Below are 18,209 nucleotides of genomic sequence, written 5' to 3' on the forward strand. Positions count from 1 at the left end.
GCTATGCAAGCAACAGAAACTACTGCTCCTTCCCCATCCCTGAATAGTGCCACTCTTCCATGCTCACATTGGGCCCTTGTAAGGAATCATAGAATGATAGAAAATCTCAAGTTGGAAGGGACCCATAAGGATCAAGTTCCATTCCCCATGTTGAATGCCAACAACTAAAAGAAAAAGCAATTCATTTGCTTAAATGTGGGTTGGGCCATACCTGCTTTTCTTGTGGTCCCAGTTTCAAATCCCAATGAGGCAGACTGAAGTTGGTATGCTGACTTCTGGAGAGACCCTAATATCTCAGGATTTCTCTGCCAACACTCAGCATATATGGTGTGTTTCATCTGAGTAAGGCTTCGGTCAGAATCTTACAAGATTTCTGTTTCCCCTGCCCCTTTTGGGCTCCTTGATGTTGCATTTTATGCCCCCCAGGGTGTAGCTTCACTGAATGATGGCAAAGACATTTTACACTGCCTTGGTTTTTAGTGTTGAACCATTTGTGAAGGATTTGGGGTTCCCCAATCTGTGTGAAGAAACCCATAGAACTGACTCTGTATTGAAACTTCTGCATGTTGAGACCTGACTTTGGTCTCTCCTGTGTTAAAATGGGGCAAGTTTGGTGTTAACCCAAACTACTAATTCCTCTAGTGCTCTGTTTTGTTTCTGTTTATAAATCAAGGCCCATGAAACGGGATGTGCCAACAGGATTACAGCTGGTCTTTGTACTGTGGTCCTGCAGATCCCAGACCTGTTCTCCACCACCCCCTTCTCCAAGCACTGAGAAAATGGGTTTCTGGTTTTCAGAGGGAGGGACACAGCCAAGTTAGAGCACAAGATTTCCTTGCACAGCCCTCGGAGACTCTGTGCACGAGGTCTGCAAGAGGCCTACCCTGAAATTCACAGCAGCCTGAATGTGTGGGAGCTCCATAAATACTAAGGGAAGCAAGTTATTTTTTCAACACTGAAGTAATTTCCTCTTCTCTAGGAAGAGGTTTCTACCCATGGAGTAGCCCTGATAATGTGTGAGAAAAATTACACTGAAAACCACTTTCCTTCTGTTTATTAAGAGTGAGTTGTTTTACAGTTCTTACATGCTGTTGTCTTAATTTGTTTGTTTCCACAGGCTACATTTAGATGCTGTTTACAGCAATAAAGAGAATATTACATTTGATCTAGAGTTCTGTCTTAATTCACAGGATGAGATGCGAACAGAAGCTCGTCGAAAAAATCTCCTCATTCTAATTTTTCATTATTTAATGGAGGAAGGGTATGTTTTTTAGATAATAGTGCTCTGCGTTTGTGGGTTTGTGTGTATCTGACCTCCCATAAGGTGTCCTTCTGTCCTTTGCTGGGTGGATGAACAGCATGGACCTCAGGTTTCATGTGAATCAGAGGTAAACTGCTATTACCTATCTCTGCAGTTTACCTTGCTAAATTGTTTCAGTTTCTCGAACAAAAATATCCTATATAATTTAAAAATACTTTGAAGCTGTCAGCAAAGGGTTTTTAAAGAGAATTTATGCTTTTATAATAAGTAGAGTTTTGGACAGCTTAAAAATAATGTATACTTACTAATGCCATTGTTTGCTTTTTTCCCCAAAATTAGAATAAGATAATAACTCTCAAATTTTTTATCTTTTTGTTTTTTTTTTTTTTATATTACCAGGTATGTCGATGCTGCAGATGCTCTAGAACAAGAGACAAAATTAAGCTTACGTGGCTTTGAAGTTTGTGACAACATTGATCTTGAGACAATTCTGATGGAATATGAAAGCTATTACTTTGTAAAATTTCAAAAGTATCCTAAAATTACCAAAAAGGTCCTGGACACTGGTATGTGGCTGCGTTCAAAAAAAAAGGGCTTTTATTTCCAATGCCTAAAATGTGTATTTGTTTGATGAGATCACCACCCTTCTCATGTATGTCAGCAATTAATGTTTGAACTCTCTCACAGCTACAGAGCTAGAGTTATAGCACATAGGATATAAGAATTAAGAGATGGGCCTTTGAGCCCTTCTGCTCCTCCTTCTCTCTTTATATAGAAGAACAAGAAGGTGTTATTTTTCTTTCTTTTAAAAACTGCTTTGATATTGTAAAAGGACATGTAAGCACAAAGTGTTATGGCATAGATATATTCACTTTCTTCTCGTGGGGAGAGAATAGTAAGTCAGGTCTATTTTTTTAATTTACCTTTTAAATTAAAATAAACCACTTAAGCAAAATATTGTAAGTTAGCTCTTCTGAGCTAGTGCTTACAAGTTTATCACCACCAGTCTCATTAAATGTCTATTTGCCATATTTACATATACTAAAGGTAATGTGCCAAAGTAATAGATTTATTACAGAGCACTTGAAGTCTGAGGTATAAATGAATGATACAGAACAAGGCAGATCAGAACATGAATGTTTTGTTATGACCCTGAGAGCCTGAATCGTTTTATGCTTGAGCACAAAATGTAACTTATAGAAGCCCTAAGAAAGACAGTGTAAGCATCAGTTTGCAAAGAGTTTGGAGGGTGCAGAAAGCACCAAATTCTCTACCTATTTGTCTTGTGAGAAAAATACAATCATTAAAGAAGGGGATGACTGGCCAGGGAGCATCTCTGAGCAGTTGTCGTTTCATATGGCTGCCAGGAACTTTGAAATCACAGGTAAATGAAACATTACATTAATATAATTAAATGACCTGTACAGGTGAAATAATTTTGAAAAGTACTGAAGCTAGTAGTCATCATTACGTTCATGGCTGTGTAGAAGGTCAGTCCTAGCTGAAAGCAAGCATTATCTGCATGAAAAAGGGATTTACAGCCAGAAACTTGATTTGTGTTAATATGAAGAGAAGCAGTCTTGCAGGACAAAACCAAAGGGACTTGTTATTAATCAAGAAGGAATATAAGAAAGCATTTGTCATATCATACGTAGTCAGACTGAGTGGTAGACGAGGTCTGAGCCATGATCCAAGTGAACAGTTCCCAAAAAAATCCAACTCTTAGACACTTACATGCTCTTAGCACCAATTTTTTGGACAGTAGAGCTACTCAGACGTGGCACTCTCCCCTTACACAAGCCCCAAGCTGCAACCATGCTGGCAGGGATGTATCACCTAAGCAGCCTCACTCCTGCATGTGTCTTTCTAGAGAAGCTGATGCCTACTTCTTCCTTACCTGCCCTAATTGTGCCTAAATTTGGGGGCAAGAGCATTGTACAGAGAACACTGATGGGAGATGTTTGGAACACATTCTGGAATAATGCATGCTAATACAATGCAAGCCCTCAGCTTTATGAGTTCACACATGGGCTTTGCAAGTTCCATGTTTTGTGAGAAAAAAAGCTTTTCTGTGACAGAAATTGTTTCTAATTGTAGAATTGCAAAAAATAATCTAGTTTGACAACCACCATCGCTGTGTGACATTTATGCTCTCTTGGTATGTTGAGCATGATAAAATTACTATTAAAAAGAACAATGTAAATTCTTTCTTCCCAATTTATCAATGAAAAAAATTACTAGCGTTAAATAAGCACACTGTGTGATATATTAAATTATTGTTCTTGATCTAATTTCTGGTGGTGCTCATTTTACTGTGAAAATGATACTAGTTTTAAAATGTAAGCAAAGAAACCAGAGATTGAATGAGCCTAAAGTTTGACAAGCCCAAATCCCAACTGTTCCCTTTATTATGAATTTGTTTTCAAAACATTTTTGCAAGCTTGGATTGCCTATAATTGTGCTGTTCCTGTTTATGCATTGTTATTTCCAAGGTCATTAGTGTGTGCTCAAAAGTATTTTTGAAAGGGGGAAAAAAAAAAAAAAAACAACTTGCCCTTTTTTATATCCTTAATTATTTTCTATTTTAATATTAATTTTGCCACAGTGGAAAACAAACAACAGCTGAATACTGGAGGAAGACCAAGAAGGTAAGATAAATGTTTGGGATTTTTTTCTGGGCAGAAAATTTTCTTCTAAAACCAACATGCAGTGTGGTGTGATACCATAGGAATACTAAAAACCTAGAGTCATGCTGCTGGCTGCGTGTTGCATTTTTCTGTATCTTTTAGAGGAAAATAAAGACTTATTTCCCAAGTGGAGATGCAGACAATTTACAACGTTTCTACAGGGTGGATAAAGCAGGGTGGTGTGTTTGAAAGCAGTAAGCTTTGAGTTTTGCTGGGATTGAAACTGATGCCTTGACTTCAGTAAGAGCAAAGTCAGCCCCAAATAGCTTTATTTGAAGTCTGCCTTTTAATCTTTTGATATTTGGAAGTCAAAATAGAAGTTGTGAAAGCCTTTCAAGATATTATGTTTTTAATTCTAGGGCAGCAAGCTCTTCTCAGAGTCTCCCAGGGCTCAAACATCAGACAGTGCAACGACCGTTATCAAAAACTTCCCCCGGGAGTACAACAGAATTTAAATCATCCATCAAGGACAGCCCCAAACAGGTTTAAATATGTTTTATCTTGGCAACATTACAGTTGAAATTAATATGATCTTATTTTGAAAGCATGTATGCAGCAAGAGTTACACAATTAATAACGAATGGGTTTTACCAGTTATGTGAATTAAGGATTACATATGCAAGACTTCAGGAGAATGTGCTTCCTGGCTGTGAGTTGAGGAGCAAGTCACAGGCAAAAACTAAAGGAAAAGGAGTCATATAATCCAGTCTGTACTGAAAACAACCAGAGTTTTACCATTAGCACCAGCAGATACATCCTTTAGTGCCAGAAAGCCAAAGAAGGTCTGGTGTCAGCTGTAAGCATCTTCACAGTGCATAAGGTGTTTGAGAGTGGGGGAGTAATTTGTGATTTTCAGTTTTATGAGTCTCATGCTGGTAAGACTGATGTGAAAAACTACTGTTTTATCATCCCTTCCAGAGAAGGGAGCAGGAACAGCAGGTTGGTGGGCAAGAACCATGTCTGTTAGACCTTTTGAAGAACTGTGAGAAGGAGAGCCTCTTTTTCTTTATTTTTTTAAGTCCTCTTAAGTCCTTTTTAAAGTCCCTATTCCTGGATAGGGTGGCTCTCACTCTGACCAGTTCTCTCCCTCTTTAAAAAACAGCTTTTGGGCACTACAGCAACGACTGCTATGAAGTGAGTATCAGTTATTTACAGTCCTAAAATGACTGCTCATCTCTGAGTTGACATGCTGTGCCTTATATTTGCCTGTTGTTCCCACTGTTCGGTAAGTGTTTCTTCCCATAGTTATGTAAAATGCAGATTTCTACAACTCTGAATGTAATACTAATACTAATACTAATACAGTACACAAAATAACTTGAATGCTAAACTCTAGAGCTCTGGCTTTCACCACTGCTGTCTGCAGTCAGATGAAGCCTCACTGAGAGTACAGCAGTGTTTGTCTGACAAACATGGGATTACTCTTGCAACTTCCATGTAAGGATACAGCTCATCTGGGCGTGTATGAAGAGGTGGGATGACACCTGTAATGGGATATCTGCAACTCATCTACTTGACGACACATCTGGTTTAAAATTGATTTTTTTTTTCTTTAGAATAATGACAGTGCAGGTGCTGTGGAGCAATCTGACTTGGGCTTGAGCGTGTCAGCCATCAACAAAGCTGGAGGAGACAGCACTCAACCAAGAAGGGTTGGTGGAAACCTAGTGTGTGATTTATGACAGAAATATGTATGTAGAAAAAACACATGGAATTTTTTCACAAATCTCAAATGCGAGCTTTGTGTGTCTATTTTCAGACCAAATGTTCCTGTGTAATTAGCTGAAGGGTAATTTTTTTTTACTTGGGCAGTTAATTTTTTATATAGGAAGCTCTGCTTGCATTACATAGTATTTCAAACATCACCAAGAAGGAAAAATATTTTTAAATCTAGCAGTAGTAGCTAAACTTGAAGATAAATTTTAAATTCCTGAATGAGATGATAAGAGTCTCTGCAGTTAAATTGTCTGTTAAATTAAATCTGACTGCAGAGATATGTGTTCTTTACCCATTGCTACCACAGATTCTGTGGTCAGTTTTTGGTGTATTTAGGACTGTATGTGCAGTAAGGAAACTAATTGCTGTAATGGCAGGCAAAATCTTGTCCCCTGCAGTTTTAACAGTGAAAGCCTATCAAAACATTATTTTCTCCTTTAGGGCCAAGTAATTGACTTCCATGGGGTGATTCAGGATGCTGTCAAAATGTCATCCAATGGAATAGCCTTGAACAGCTTTAACTGTGATCCAGACCCATCAGTAAGTGTTTCTGTTGGTATTGCCATCCAGTGAACATGAACATCGGTTTTACATAGCCAGGAACGAAACAAAATACTGCAGGGATGTTGTCTTTGTTCCCAAGTGCTAGAAAAGGGCTCAGATTTCTGAGTGGTGTATTTCCTTCTGGAATGGACAGTCCTACTTCATACTGGTCTAATTTGTTGGCAGTTGTTTACTCTTTGAACGTGGAAGCAGGCAACAGGTACAAATGATACCTTATGATTCACACAAATAAAACATTGCAGAAACTTAGAGAACTTCTGAGGGCGAGATTCTGGGTCCTTTGAACTCAGTATGGTATTTAGCATTTGCCTCAGCTGAGACAAGAACTGAGCTTAAATAGCTAAGAGGCATTTTCAGTGATCACTCCTTGACACAAGCCATAGCTTCTCAGAACCTACATCCAGCCTTACATGGTGCCACTCTGCCTGGCAACTCCTGCCCCTGAAGAGACTTTGCAAACAGAGAATGTAACAATGTGGTGATCCACAGTTAACTGTTTAACTCTTAATCTGTGTAGGGCATGTTTAGGACTACATGTGCAATAAGATACAGACCTGGTCATTTTAATTTTATTTCAGGATTAGATTCTGTAAGATTAAAAGATGGTTTACTGCAGATATAACTTACCTGAAAATCTTTGTTATTATCTGTATTTTTACAGCTTTAAGAGTTGATATTATTGTGATATATCAGCCTTTTTGACCCTGTTTCATAGTTCATCTGTTTAAAAATAATTTAAGTCTGACAAGAACTTATTTTTATCTTTTTTAGGAGCGATTACTGAAGCCCCTTAGTGCTTTTATTGGCATGACTGGTGAGATGAGAGAACTTGCAACAGTTATAAGCAAAGTAAGATCAGATCTCCATTTCAGTTGGAAAGAGATCTTGGTTATTTTTGTCATCTGAGAATGCTGCTTGTTTCTTTTTACTGTCATTGATAGCACTAATTATTGAATGTGCAAGCTGTTTCTCTTGCCACACGACTTCCACCAAGTCATTTCATCACATGTAATGATGTTTCTTTCTGACACACAACGGGAGGAAGTAATTAAGACCATTCCTTTCTAATGGGGAACAGGTAATCTAATTGTGCTGGACCCACGAGACTGTCATAGCTTTTCCCTTTGTTCTTACTGCTACAGACGATGTACAACACTGCACTGAAAAGAGAGAGGGAAATAGTTTAGCTAATATCAACTATTACCTAATGCATTCTCTAACTGAGATCCAACAGTGGGGAAAAACCTTGACTGAACTCTGTGGGTGCAGTTCCCATTCAAGGCACTGGGCTCTGTTCAGTATGGATGCTGTGCCAGTATTGCAGCTGTATCCTGAGTCTGACTGTGTCTACCAGATGATATCTACCAAATTTATTAGCTGCTGATCTTCCCACTTTCTTTTTAATACTAGTTCTATGCATTTCACCATGCTGCCTGCACAGTCTGGACTCCTCATCTTTTCTCTCCTTTTACACCTGCCTATGGCCCAAATTCTTGGTCTGCAAGTTTTGCATTTGCAGTTTAGTAGAGCTGAAGATTTAAGAAATTTCCAACCTTAAAGCAGGAAAATTCTGATTTATTTCCGTTCCTGTCTGGCTCTTAATTTATAATAAACCTTTAAAATAGTGTTGGTTTTTTTAGCTAAAAAAGCAATAGGGTTGCTTTAACCTTCATTATGGTATGTTTTTTAAATTGTGCTGATATGTTCCTAGTTGCTATGGTAATCAACACTGTGTAAATCAATAAAAATAAATAGCATGTGGTATCTATTTCACAACACAATCTAATTTAATTTGAAAACAGTTATGGAAGTCTCTGCTTAGTATCATAAATCTGATTCATCTTAATTTGCTGTTAATAGAAAGGGAAAGTGTAATCGACTCTATATAAATAATTTTTCTAATTGTATTAAATCAAATTTTCCCTTTGGATATAAGCACATAATTTTTCTTCAGTCTCTGGGGACTGCCAGTTTTTATTGGAGAGCAGAATTTATCCCAAGTATTTGTATTGAGGATATGACATTTTCTGCAGTCTCTGGAATGCAAAGCCACAAAATATTACTGTGGCAAATGGAAAGATTCACAGAAGATTTGGAAAGTTTGATGAACTAAATGAAATTAATTTAGTGAGTGCTTCAGGGCACAGACTAATTACTGACTATCTTTTGATAGATGCTTAGGAGGAAATTTTCCTCCTGTTACAGGGTTTCTCACGGCTTTTCTTGAAGCATATAAAGTCTTGCATAGTGTGGAATAGCAATTTTTCAGTGTTACTTGTAACATAAGTAGTGACATAAGTAATAGGCACAGCTATAGAGTTACAGAGCATCAAATTTTAAACAAAGAAATATTTTCACATTGCACATGTTTAAACTGTGAAACTTGTTACTAAAGAATAAGCATGTTCAGCAAAGAGGTAAGAGAAGTTCACTGAAGAATCAACATCAAAGGGTGTCTGAACTCAAAGACTAAGATGTAATTTTAATTATTGAGTCCTTAATTTGCAGACTTTGCTGGGTGTAAATATGAACCAACATGTCACTCCTATTGCTTATTCTTTTGTTAAAATATCCCACACTTGGCAGCATCAGAGGCAAAATATTAGGTTTGGTGAACCTTCATATCATGATGGCTCTTTATATGTTTGGGATCTCCAGGGAGATCTTCTTATGGCCCTCTAGTATCTGAAGGGGTCCTACAAGAAAGATGGGGAGACACTTTTTACAAGTGCTTGCAGTGATAAGATGATGTGCAATGGCTTCAGACTGGAAGAGGGGACATTTAGATTAGGTGTAAGGAAGAAGTTCTTCACTGTGAGGATGGTGAGACCCTGGCCCAGGTCACCCAGGGAAGCTGTGGATGCTCCATCACTGGATGCATTCAAGGTAGGTTGGGTGGGGGCTTTGGGCAACCACCTCTAGTGGGAGGTGTCCCTGCCCATGGCAGGGGGTTGGAATGAGATGATCTTTAAGGTCCCTTCCTACCCAAACCAGTCGATGATCCTACAATGATCCTGTGTTAGTTGTTTACTAAAACCAGCTAAGAGAAAAGACTTGAGAAGCAGATCTGCTCAGCATATACACTTGGCTGTGCATACTTCCCTATGCTCTTGGGGAAACTAGGGCTTGTGGGGATGCAGGGCATAGTCATGATTGCTGTCTGTGCCTTCCTCTTGGGAGGTCCCTGGTATTTAGGGTTAAATAATACTGTTTGCATCACTTAACAGCACTCTTACTTTAGAACAGAGACAGTTCTTTTACTTTGCCAGAGGTCATTATCCCAGTGCAGGAGAAGTTTTACTAATGGGATGTGATGTGTGTTGCAGGACATTTATCTTGATAACCCAAACGTGAAGTGGGATGATATTATTGGACTGGATGCAGCCAAAAGGCTGGTCAAGGAAGCAGTTGTTTATCCCATAAGGGTAAGGCAATAAATAGTTTTGAGAAAACCAGTGTTGGGTTCATTAGCATTTTCCTTGTAGTTAAAGTGGTGTTCCAGAGGTCTCACTGTTTCTGTGCTTCTGTAGGCAGTTCATGGTAGAACTGTTCCTGTTTCACCTGACAACAGCACACACATTCTCCTATAAGAAAATGGCCTTTCAATATTAAAATTATAAGTGTTGTGTCCTATTCTTTGGCATCTTTGGCAATGTAAGAGGTGGTGGATTTGGCCTATGTCAATACCATGGCAAATGGCTTATAGAAGAGAATATCAAGCCAATTGCACATGAAGAATTCCAGTAAAACTGATTTCAAGTGGTAAATACAGAATTTTTTCTCAGTCCTCAGATCACATATATTATATTGTACTGAGGGGTTTTTATCACCATCTCTTAGTTTTCCTGTATGCTTTAGGAGGAGTGGAGATAGATGCTAGAATCCCTTGCATTTTGTTATAGATGATACATTTTTAATCCTTGAATTACTTTTTGGTTTCCACAGTACCCACAACTGTTTACTGGCATCCTGTCTCCCTGGAAAGGATTATTGCTCTATGGACCACCAGGTATGGAGAGTGTCATGCCATATCCATTTATTTATCACTGCCTCTAGATTGGTCCCACAGATGAATTGTTGCTGCTAGTTAGATCAAGTGTGTTAATAAACAACATGCTCTGCACTGTGGAATGGAAGGAGGCAATGTTAACTGATTACATCTGTCTCTGACCCTCAAACCCATCCTTTTGCCTTTTTCACAACCCTTGACTATTTCTACACCTGAGTCTTCCAAAAACAGTACTTACACCAACCATACATAGGAGTGAGAACGTGTATCTCTGTCTTCCTCAGCTTGGACCATATTAATCAAGTTTGGCTTGACCTAATCTTACAAAATGTGAATAAATCTGCATGGACTCATCTTCTGAAGGAAAACGTCCTTTCTTCTGCCTTTGGGGGTGGTTTTGGAAATGGAGTGGCAGCTTTACCCTCTGCTGTGCTAGCTGGGTGTCTTCCATGTCAGCACAGCTTCACTGCTCCCTCTGCTCCACTCTGACACAAGCATGGCCACTGAGAGTGTGGCTGGGAGAGTCTGTTTGCTCCTGTGAGTGTTCAGCTGTACTTGCCACAGAAGGCATCTGACCATCTCAGCACGTGGTACTTAAGAATCTGGGGAGCACGTCTGCAGAGCTGTACTGCCTGAGTGTCTACAGATAATCCTGGAAGGGCACACAAGTGCTGAGAGGGTGGAACCCCTCTGCTGCAAGGCCAGGCTGAGAGAGTTGGGCTTGTTAGCCTGGAGAAGAGAAGGCTCTGGGGAGACCTTCTTGGGGCCTTTCACTGCTTCAAGGGTGCCTAGAAGAAAGATAGGGACAGACTTTTGAGTGGGGCCTGTTGTGACAGGACAGGGTGATAGTTTTAAACTAAAAGAGGGAGATTTAGACTAGATGGAAAGAGAAAATTACTTACAGTGAGGGTGGTGAGCCCCTGTCCCAGGCTGCCCAGAGAGGTGGTCACTGCCCCATCCCTGGCACCATCCCAGGTGAGGTTGGATGGAGCTCTGAGCACCCTGCTCTAGCTGCAGATGTCCCTGCTCCCTGCAGGGGGGTTGGACTGGATGGCCTTTATAGGTGCCTTCCAACCCAAAATATTCTATGATTCTATTACTTTTTCTGCTTTACTGTTTTTGCTGGACTGGTGGTAGGATGAGGGGAATTATTCAAACATTTGCATTGTATTAATTTGGAGAGTGAATTTCTTCTGTGTTGCTGTTTGTAGGTACTGGAAAAACCTTGCTGGCTAAGGCTGTTGCCACAGAATGCAATACAACCTTTTTCAATATTTCAGCATCCACCATTGTCAGCAAATGGAGAGGGGATTCAGAAAAACTTGTCCGGGTAAGAATTACTATATCTCCTTCATTATACTTTTACAAAAACCAAGTTCTCACCTAAAGAACTGGAGTTTAACACAGAACTAGAGTGTGAATATTTGCTTGATACTCGTGATCTTTTCTGCCTTTGAGAAAACATGACACTCTGTTTCTATCTAGTTCTTAAAATGGGAATAACATCACTTCTGCAGAGGTCTCAGGAAGGATTCTCGCTGTGGAATTTTAGTTCTGTAATGTAAGATGAAGCAGATGAGCTGAAGGCAGCAAAGATTTTTGACTCAGTGAGTAAAAGACAGGCAAGCAGAGTGCCAACCTAAAGTGATTTTTTCTTAGTGACCCCTTCAAAGCACTTCTCATCCTTTCTGCAAGGGTTGGCTCCTAGGCTCCCTACAAAATGTTATTTAGATTCCTAAATTCCCTACTATTCATAGTCATCAGAGCACAGAACTTCCTTGTCACAAAGATCTTAAGTCAAACACAGATGTAGTGTTGTTTTAAGGAAGGCAGTTTGATGGTAGGTGTATTTTTAGATGTATAGGCTAGCGGGTAGCATCCTTGCTCTGAGGTGCCCATCCTAATCCCTGCATGATGCCCACCATTTCAGTGCAAGAAATCCACAAGCTCTGAGCCTTCCTTTACTCTCATCTCTGACGCTGCACTTCAAATGGATACAGAGCTCCTGAAACTGAATAATCCTAACAGATTGCACTGGACAAATGGCATCGTGAGCATTGTTAATCACGCTGGAAATATAGGCAATGTCTGCAACATAATTGTTCTTCGTGTGTCCTTTGCCCTTTCAAAAGGCACATTTTTCTTCTGACATTTGCCTCCTACGTTATTGATCCTCGTGACATCTGTCTCAGTAGCTTCCTAGAAGCTTCCCTTCTGCCAGGAGTAGGGATGGGACAGGCTGTTTTTTGACACCACCATCCAAAACAGTTTCGTGAATACACTGCAGCATTTGACAATAATATTGAATTTGTGGCATTTTACCCTGAGCTGAGTTTTTTGGCAGAATCCAAAAATTAAATAAGACTGTGAGTTGGGACAACTCTAAGAAAAGTACTGTGTGAATTTATATCCTAAAATCACATGAGGTAGGTTCAGGAGTCTTCTGAAGTTGCGTGAGGTATCTGTGGGTTTCGTGGCCATTTGGAGGCATGTCTGCTCATCCCATTCTCCTCAGTTTTTAGCTGTGTAGGTATGATTTTATTTTTTAGATTTGTAGTAAAATTACAGCCTGGTTATATAGGCTACTTGTGACTCTGTGCAAATAATTCAAACCCAGCACTCCATATCCAACGTGTAGAAAATACTGTATGTCTTTTTAAATTTTGTGGGTTTCGGTGTTCAAATTAAAAAGTGATGGATTAATATATATTATTAGTGATATTTATGTAAAAACTCAAAGAACATTTTACTGAAGAAGACCAAACAATAAGTAGTTACTGCTAATAGAAGCCTCTCAATGTTTACAGAAAAATAGATGAAACTTCTTTCTCCAAAGGGCAGACCCAGATTTTATGTGTCAGCTTAGTATTCCATTTTTTAATCTTGATTGTTCAAGCAGTTTATGTTTGTTTTCACCAGGAAAAAAAATAAACAAAAGAATTGCTTGATTCTTATTGAGAGAATCAATCCATTTTCCTTCATTATGATTCAGCTGTCTTGTAATTTATTTTTTTTCTCAAATCCTTATTTAAAAAAACTACAAATGGAGCAACAACAAAAGACGGATGTTTAATCTCTGATAACAATTTAGGAGTTCCCAGAATCCCCTGATGGATCGTTTTCTTCTATCCTATTATTTGCAGGGTACTCTGATAGGATTTAGCCAGGAAGATTTACATATAAAGACAGGATTACAAGGCTGTGTTCTTTATATCTCCTTTACAAACCTTTCAGAATTTGAGAGGATTCAGGAACCCCCAGCCTGGCCAGAGCTTTTCTGCAGCAGATATCCCCTTCTTGTCCTATAAGGTTGGAATGTGGGTGCTGTTACTCATCTCCTATGCCAGTGTCCCTTCATGCCTTTTTGTGCTGGTTTCCCTTTTCTTTCACATTTACTCTTCTCTCTGAACAGGTGTTGTTTGAGCTTGCCCGGTACCATGCTCCTTCCACAATTTTCTTGGATGAGCTGGAGTCAGTTATGAGTCAAAGAGGCACTGCTTCTGGGTAATGGATGAGACCACTTCCTAAAGCTTTAGAAGAATATTTGTCCTCTTTTTAATACATTTGTTCCATAGCGTCTGTGTGCTCATGTGCTGACCAGTGTTTAATCACAGAGTGTGCCTGTTAGAAACACATCTTAGCTAAACTAAAGCCTGAGGCTACTCTATAAACCTCAACAGGAGCATGGTTGGGACCCTGAAAGACTTGTCTTTTAGATATTATTGACATTGTAATCACTTTGAGTAACAATGGTAATTTTCTTGACTTCATGGAAGTGTTGGATATGCTGTGGGGATTTAAAGAGCAAGATGTGGTGGTTGTTTCATTCACTGTGAATGGGATCAGTAGAGAAACAAGTGTGAGGGACAGGCTGTGTGAAGATTAGCCAGGATCTATGGGTCCAGCAAGAAGAAGGGACATGCAAGAGGGTATAACTAGTAGTACTGTACTTTAAAATAAAGGATTTTAAGTGGAAATAAAGCCAATATGTGGAAGAAACTACAGATGACTTGTTAGAGGCAAGTAAGAAGCAGATGGTTTTGTAACACTTTGGACAGGCTTAGGCATAGCAGCGTAAGAAGGAGAGTACACGGTGGGATGGCATTTCCATTGGTGGGACACATTTTGGTGGCATTGTCAGGACATCCAGATGCAGGAATGGGAGGATGTTGTTATTGTCATCCATGGTGTACACAGTTCATAGTTGAAAAGAGATTGAAAAGGTTAGGGATGAGGAAGAAGCAGGAGAAATATAAATATATTATTATAACCATTAGGAGCCCATTACAGTGGATTTTATGTACTGTAAATTATATGCTCACAAAGATTTATAAATAGAGTATGCCATATTATAAAGATACAACTTGTAATAATTGTCAGTTAATAGCTATAAATTACGGACCAAATTTTGCCCTCATATATTTTTAAAAGCTCTCATTAACACCACTGGATTCTATATTTTAATAAGAATTTTTCTCTATGATTATGTAGTTACTTTTATATATCCTCATTAAATATTGACATAGCACCGACGTGTGGATGCCTTTGCAGAAATAAGCCATTAAACCTGAATTGTAGCTCTAAGGCCCTGATGTTGTCTCTGGGTTTGATCCAGGAGTTTCCAAGAACCCCACATCTGGGACCAAGAATTCAAATTAGTTTCCTGCAAAATTGGTTACCTGGATCAGGGCCAGAATTCTTAGCACTTTGCTTAAGTTCCCCCTTCTCTTTTTGAGGAAGGATAGTTTTCTGTGTGGTCTCTGCCCCATTTTTAAATTCATTTTAATACAGTATATTTTTCTTTTGATAGAACGTTCTGCAAAATATTGAATTCACTAGTAGGTGTCTCTTTGTGTGGCCACATCCAATTCACTGACAGAGGAATGCCAGTAGTTGCCCTGAACAGGCAGGTGTGTTAGTTGTTTAATGGCAGCATTCACATTTATAAAAATTCTCCTACACAGATCAATCACTCAGCCTTAGCTGTTTTCCAGTAAACGTCAACACTGCGTGGAGATTAATATGAAGAAAAAAAAATTTAAAATAAATACATTCTTTGGATTCAGTAATAGTGAACTCTCCTCACTTTAATGCACTGAAAAGAGTCCATTTAAGTAATCATTAGAAAGCTTGATTTTAATGCTTAGATGTTAGCTAATGGAGCTTAATCATGCTTTGAACTGGGGCAAAACTGTGACAAGGGCTCAGTTGCTGTGAATGACACTGTATAAATAAAGATGATTACTTTAATGCACTGAGCAAATAATGTTTCTCTGAATCTTGGTAGTGGTGAACACGAAGGAAGTCGGCGGATGAAAACAGAATTACTGGTGCAGATGGATGGCTTGGCCCAATCTGATGATCTTGTATTTGTTTTAGCAGCTTCCAATCTGCCATGGTAAGAGATCCAGAGAGTACATTTTGAATACATTTGCATGAGCTTCTAAGCACAGATAAAGATTTTATTTAGACTTTTGCAGAAAAGCCTTGATATTTGGTTAAAGCATTTAAAGATTAATTTGGAGCTTTTACTTTTAAACTCTACAATTCTTGCTATTTGTGCCACATGAGAATAATCCATAATAAAGTCAACATATGCTGGTGCCACCAGCTGCTAATATTTAAAGTGGAGTATTTGACTTTATAGGCAAGTTATTTACTATGTTTAAGCTAAGAAGGGTTTCAGCCTGGAACTGTAAGGTGCTTAAAACATCTAGTGCTTAGAAAGATACTCCATAAATAGGGATGTTGGATTTTATTGGTGTCCAATGTGACTTTTAAAAGTTGAGGGACAACCCCTAACATTCTGTGATTCTGTGACAAAAATTCTTCAGTGTCTTTAACACAATTTAGAACAGAAGAATAAACAGTTTAAGATTGGAACTGGGGCACTTCCTTACATTGGTTCTCAAAATGGGCAGGACATGTATTAAGAACAAGGCAAACTGGAGACTAATCATTTTCCAGAGTGGAAGCCAACCCCTGCACAGGGCATTGAAGGGCAGTGAAGTGCTGGGCTTGTTTTTGAAGTTAGTTTTCATAGGTTTGGAACTAGTGTATGGATTTCTGCCTGCTCTGAGATTGCCCCTGTGCCTGACCTACTGATCCATGAAAACTTCAGTGGAAGATCCTATTTTCCTACAGAGAAATCTGTGCATTGAAAGCAGAGAGAGGAACCCCAGCAAAGGGAAACTGGAAATTCTCTGTTTGGTGAGGGATTGTCTCAGAAGCAGATGTCTGCAAAAAAAAGATGGGTTAGGCATAAGGTTTTTTCTTCCTTTCCCTGAAGTGTACAAGAAGCAGAGAAACACAAGGTGTCTGCTGGGGGCATACTGTCTGATGGGTAATGTTTTGGCTGTCTGCTGAGCATCATAGCACTGAGTTCTTTCTTGATGTCTGTGTCCCTAAAGGCCTGCAGACCTAAGTGGGCCTGTTCCCCTCTCACATGCAGAGGTGGCCAAGCTAGGAGTCTGAAAAGGAGAAGACAGCAGTCCTGTTTCCAGGGAACTAGAAAACATAGTCTGGGAACTGTTTAGTGGAGCCTAATGGGAGGTGTTTCCAGGAACCACCTCGTGTGAGCAGCATCTCACCAGAATTTCAGTGGCCTATACTTGAAATTTGACTGGAAGGCACTTTGTTCATTGACAGAGCAGGGCACCTAAAACTGTCTGGGAGCAAGGGAGGGCTCTGCACCCACAAGACGATGGACTTCATTCCTGGGTTGTTTTTCATGTTTAGTAATTAATTTCTGTCTGGTTCTCGTGAGGTTGCCATAGGGAGATGTCTTGGAAAAGCCACTGTGCAAGTTTCCCCCACTATGAGACAGTCAACAGCAAAACAACTGAGAGGGGAGAGCCTCAAGTTGTACCAGGGGAGGTTTAGGTTGGCCATGAGGAAAAATGTTTTCATGGAAAAGGTGAATTAAAAGGATAAATTAAAATTCAGAGTCTTTCATCTGCCTCTCTTTACGGCCTGCCCGGGGCTTTCAGGCACTTGAAGTTGGAGAATGGCTATGTAGGTACCTAAAATTTAGGTAGAAATTAGATGTACAAGATAAGCTGGTTCCTACCCTGGACCAACAGTGAGGGTACAAAGCCATCCCTGGATTTTATAGCCATAGTACTGGAGTCTGTGTGTTGGTTTGGGGATTTATGCCTTGGACAAATTCAGGAATTTAAATCACTACAAAATCCACTCCATTTTGTGGTACTGAATCTAAATGAAAGGAACTGAAAGGAATTTGATTTAATTATGTTCTGGTTGTATAAGGAAATGCTGAAAAACGAATAGCTACTGTGTGTGTGAACAATTAAATTTGAAAGAGAATGAATACATGAATAACCCATTGGTCTCTTTGTGTTTTATTAGCAATACACTATAAATGTTTATGTTTTTGTATCATTGTTACCCTTTTCAAAAGAGAAGCTCTGAGCAGCTCATTGTACCTTTCTGTGGTCTCTTAAATGATGGTCTCCGTGTGGCTGGTGCTGATCTGAGGATCTTGCAGATGTGTGAATGTCAACATGAGGCTGACCTCTTTGTGTGAGAGTCCTGCCCTGTCCTGCTAACATACATCTGCCTTATGCAGCTGAAAAACACTCCTAGAAAGACAGGAAAAATTTACAGAATACACTTTTGAGTGCTTTACACACTTGATTGTGGATCATTTTGAAATTTTGAAGAGCTAATTTCTTCAAAACTTCTTCACTGGAACATCAATAGTGACACGGCTTTTGTAAGGGCGATCCAAAATGACAAGATTTCTATTTTGAGGGAACTACTCCCACACAAAACTGGCAATTTTTGTTGGGACAAGGCTGGCAGCTGAGCTGTTGTGAGAAGCCAGCTGTGCTTTCAAAAGTTTTGTACCTGTAAGCTTACAATTTCCTTTTGGACCTTCTCAACGTAGCTCGTGGACAGGTTGGATTTTACCCTCTTTAAAGCAAGTCATAGAATCACAGAATGGTTTGGG

At 39.3% G+C, this 18,209-nt stretch overlaps 1 protein-coding gene across 1 annotated transcript; it reads left to right on the plus strand.

Annotated features, from left to right (window-relative positions):
- Positions 1 to 1,196: 1,196 nt before the first annotated feature.
- On the plus strand, positions 1,197 to 15,639 carry KATNAL2 (katanin p60 subunit A-like 2). Its single transcript, XM_008949284.1, has 12 exons — positions 1,197 to 1,261; positions 1,661 to 1,827; positions 3,867 to 3,909; positions 4,308 to 4,431; positions 5,505 to 5,600; positions 6,106 to 6,204; positions 7,000 to 7,077; positions 9,555 to 9,653; positions 10,174 to 10,237; positions 11,449 to 11,567; positions 13,650 to 13,741; positions 15,525 to 15,639. Exons 1-12 carry the CDS (start codon positions 1,197 to 1,199, stop codon positions 15,637 to 15,639), a joined length of 1,161 nt encoding a protein of 386 aa, XP_008947532.1.
- Positions 15,640 to 18,209: the final 2,570 nt, after the last annotated feature.

This window comes from Merops nubicus, unplaced genomic scaffold, assembly GCF_000691845.1.
Source record: "Merops nubicus isolate BGI_N331 unplaced genomic scaffold, ASM69184v1 scaffold46571, whole genome shotgun sequence".
NCBI lineage: Eukaryota > Metazoa > Chordata > Aves > Coraciiformes > Meropidae > Merops > Merops nubicus.

What these genes read in the sequence shown, in the direction of transcription:
- KATNAL2 (XM_008949284.1), top strand. Translation starts at nt 1,197, where the DNA reads ATGCGAACAGAAGCTCGTCGAAAAAATCTCCTCATTCTAATTTTTCAT. An exon ending in ATTGCTCTATGGACCACCAG is followed by an intron (nt 10,238 to 11,448) that starts GTATGGAGAGTG and finishes TGCTGTTTGTAG; the next exon opens with GTACTGGAAAAACCTTGCTG. An exon ending in CAAAGAGGCACTGCTTCTGG is followed by an intron (nt 13,742 to 15,524) that starts GTAATGGATGAG and finishes GAATCTTGGTAG; the next exon opens with TGGTGAACACGAAGGAAGTC.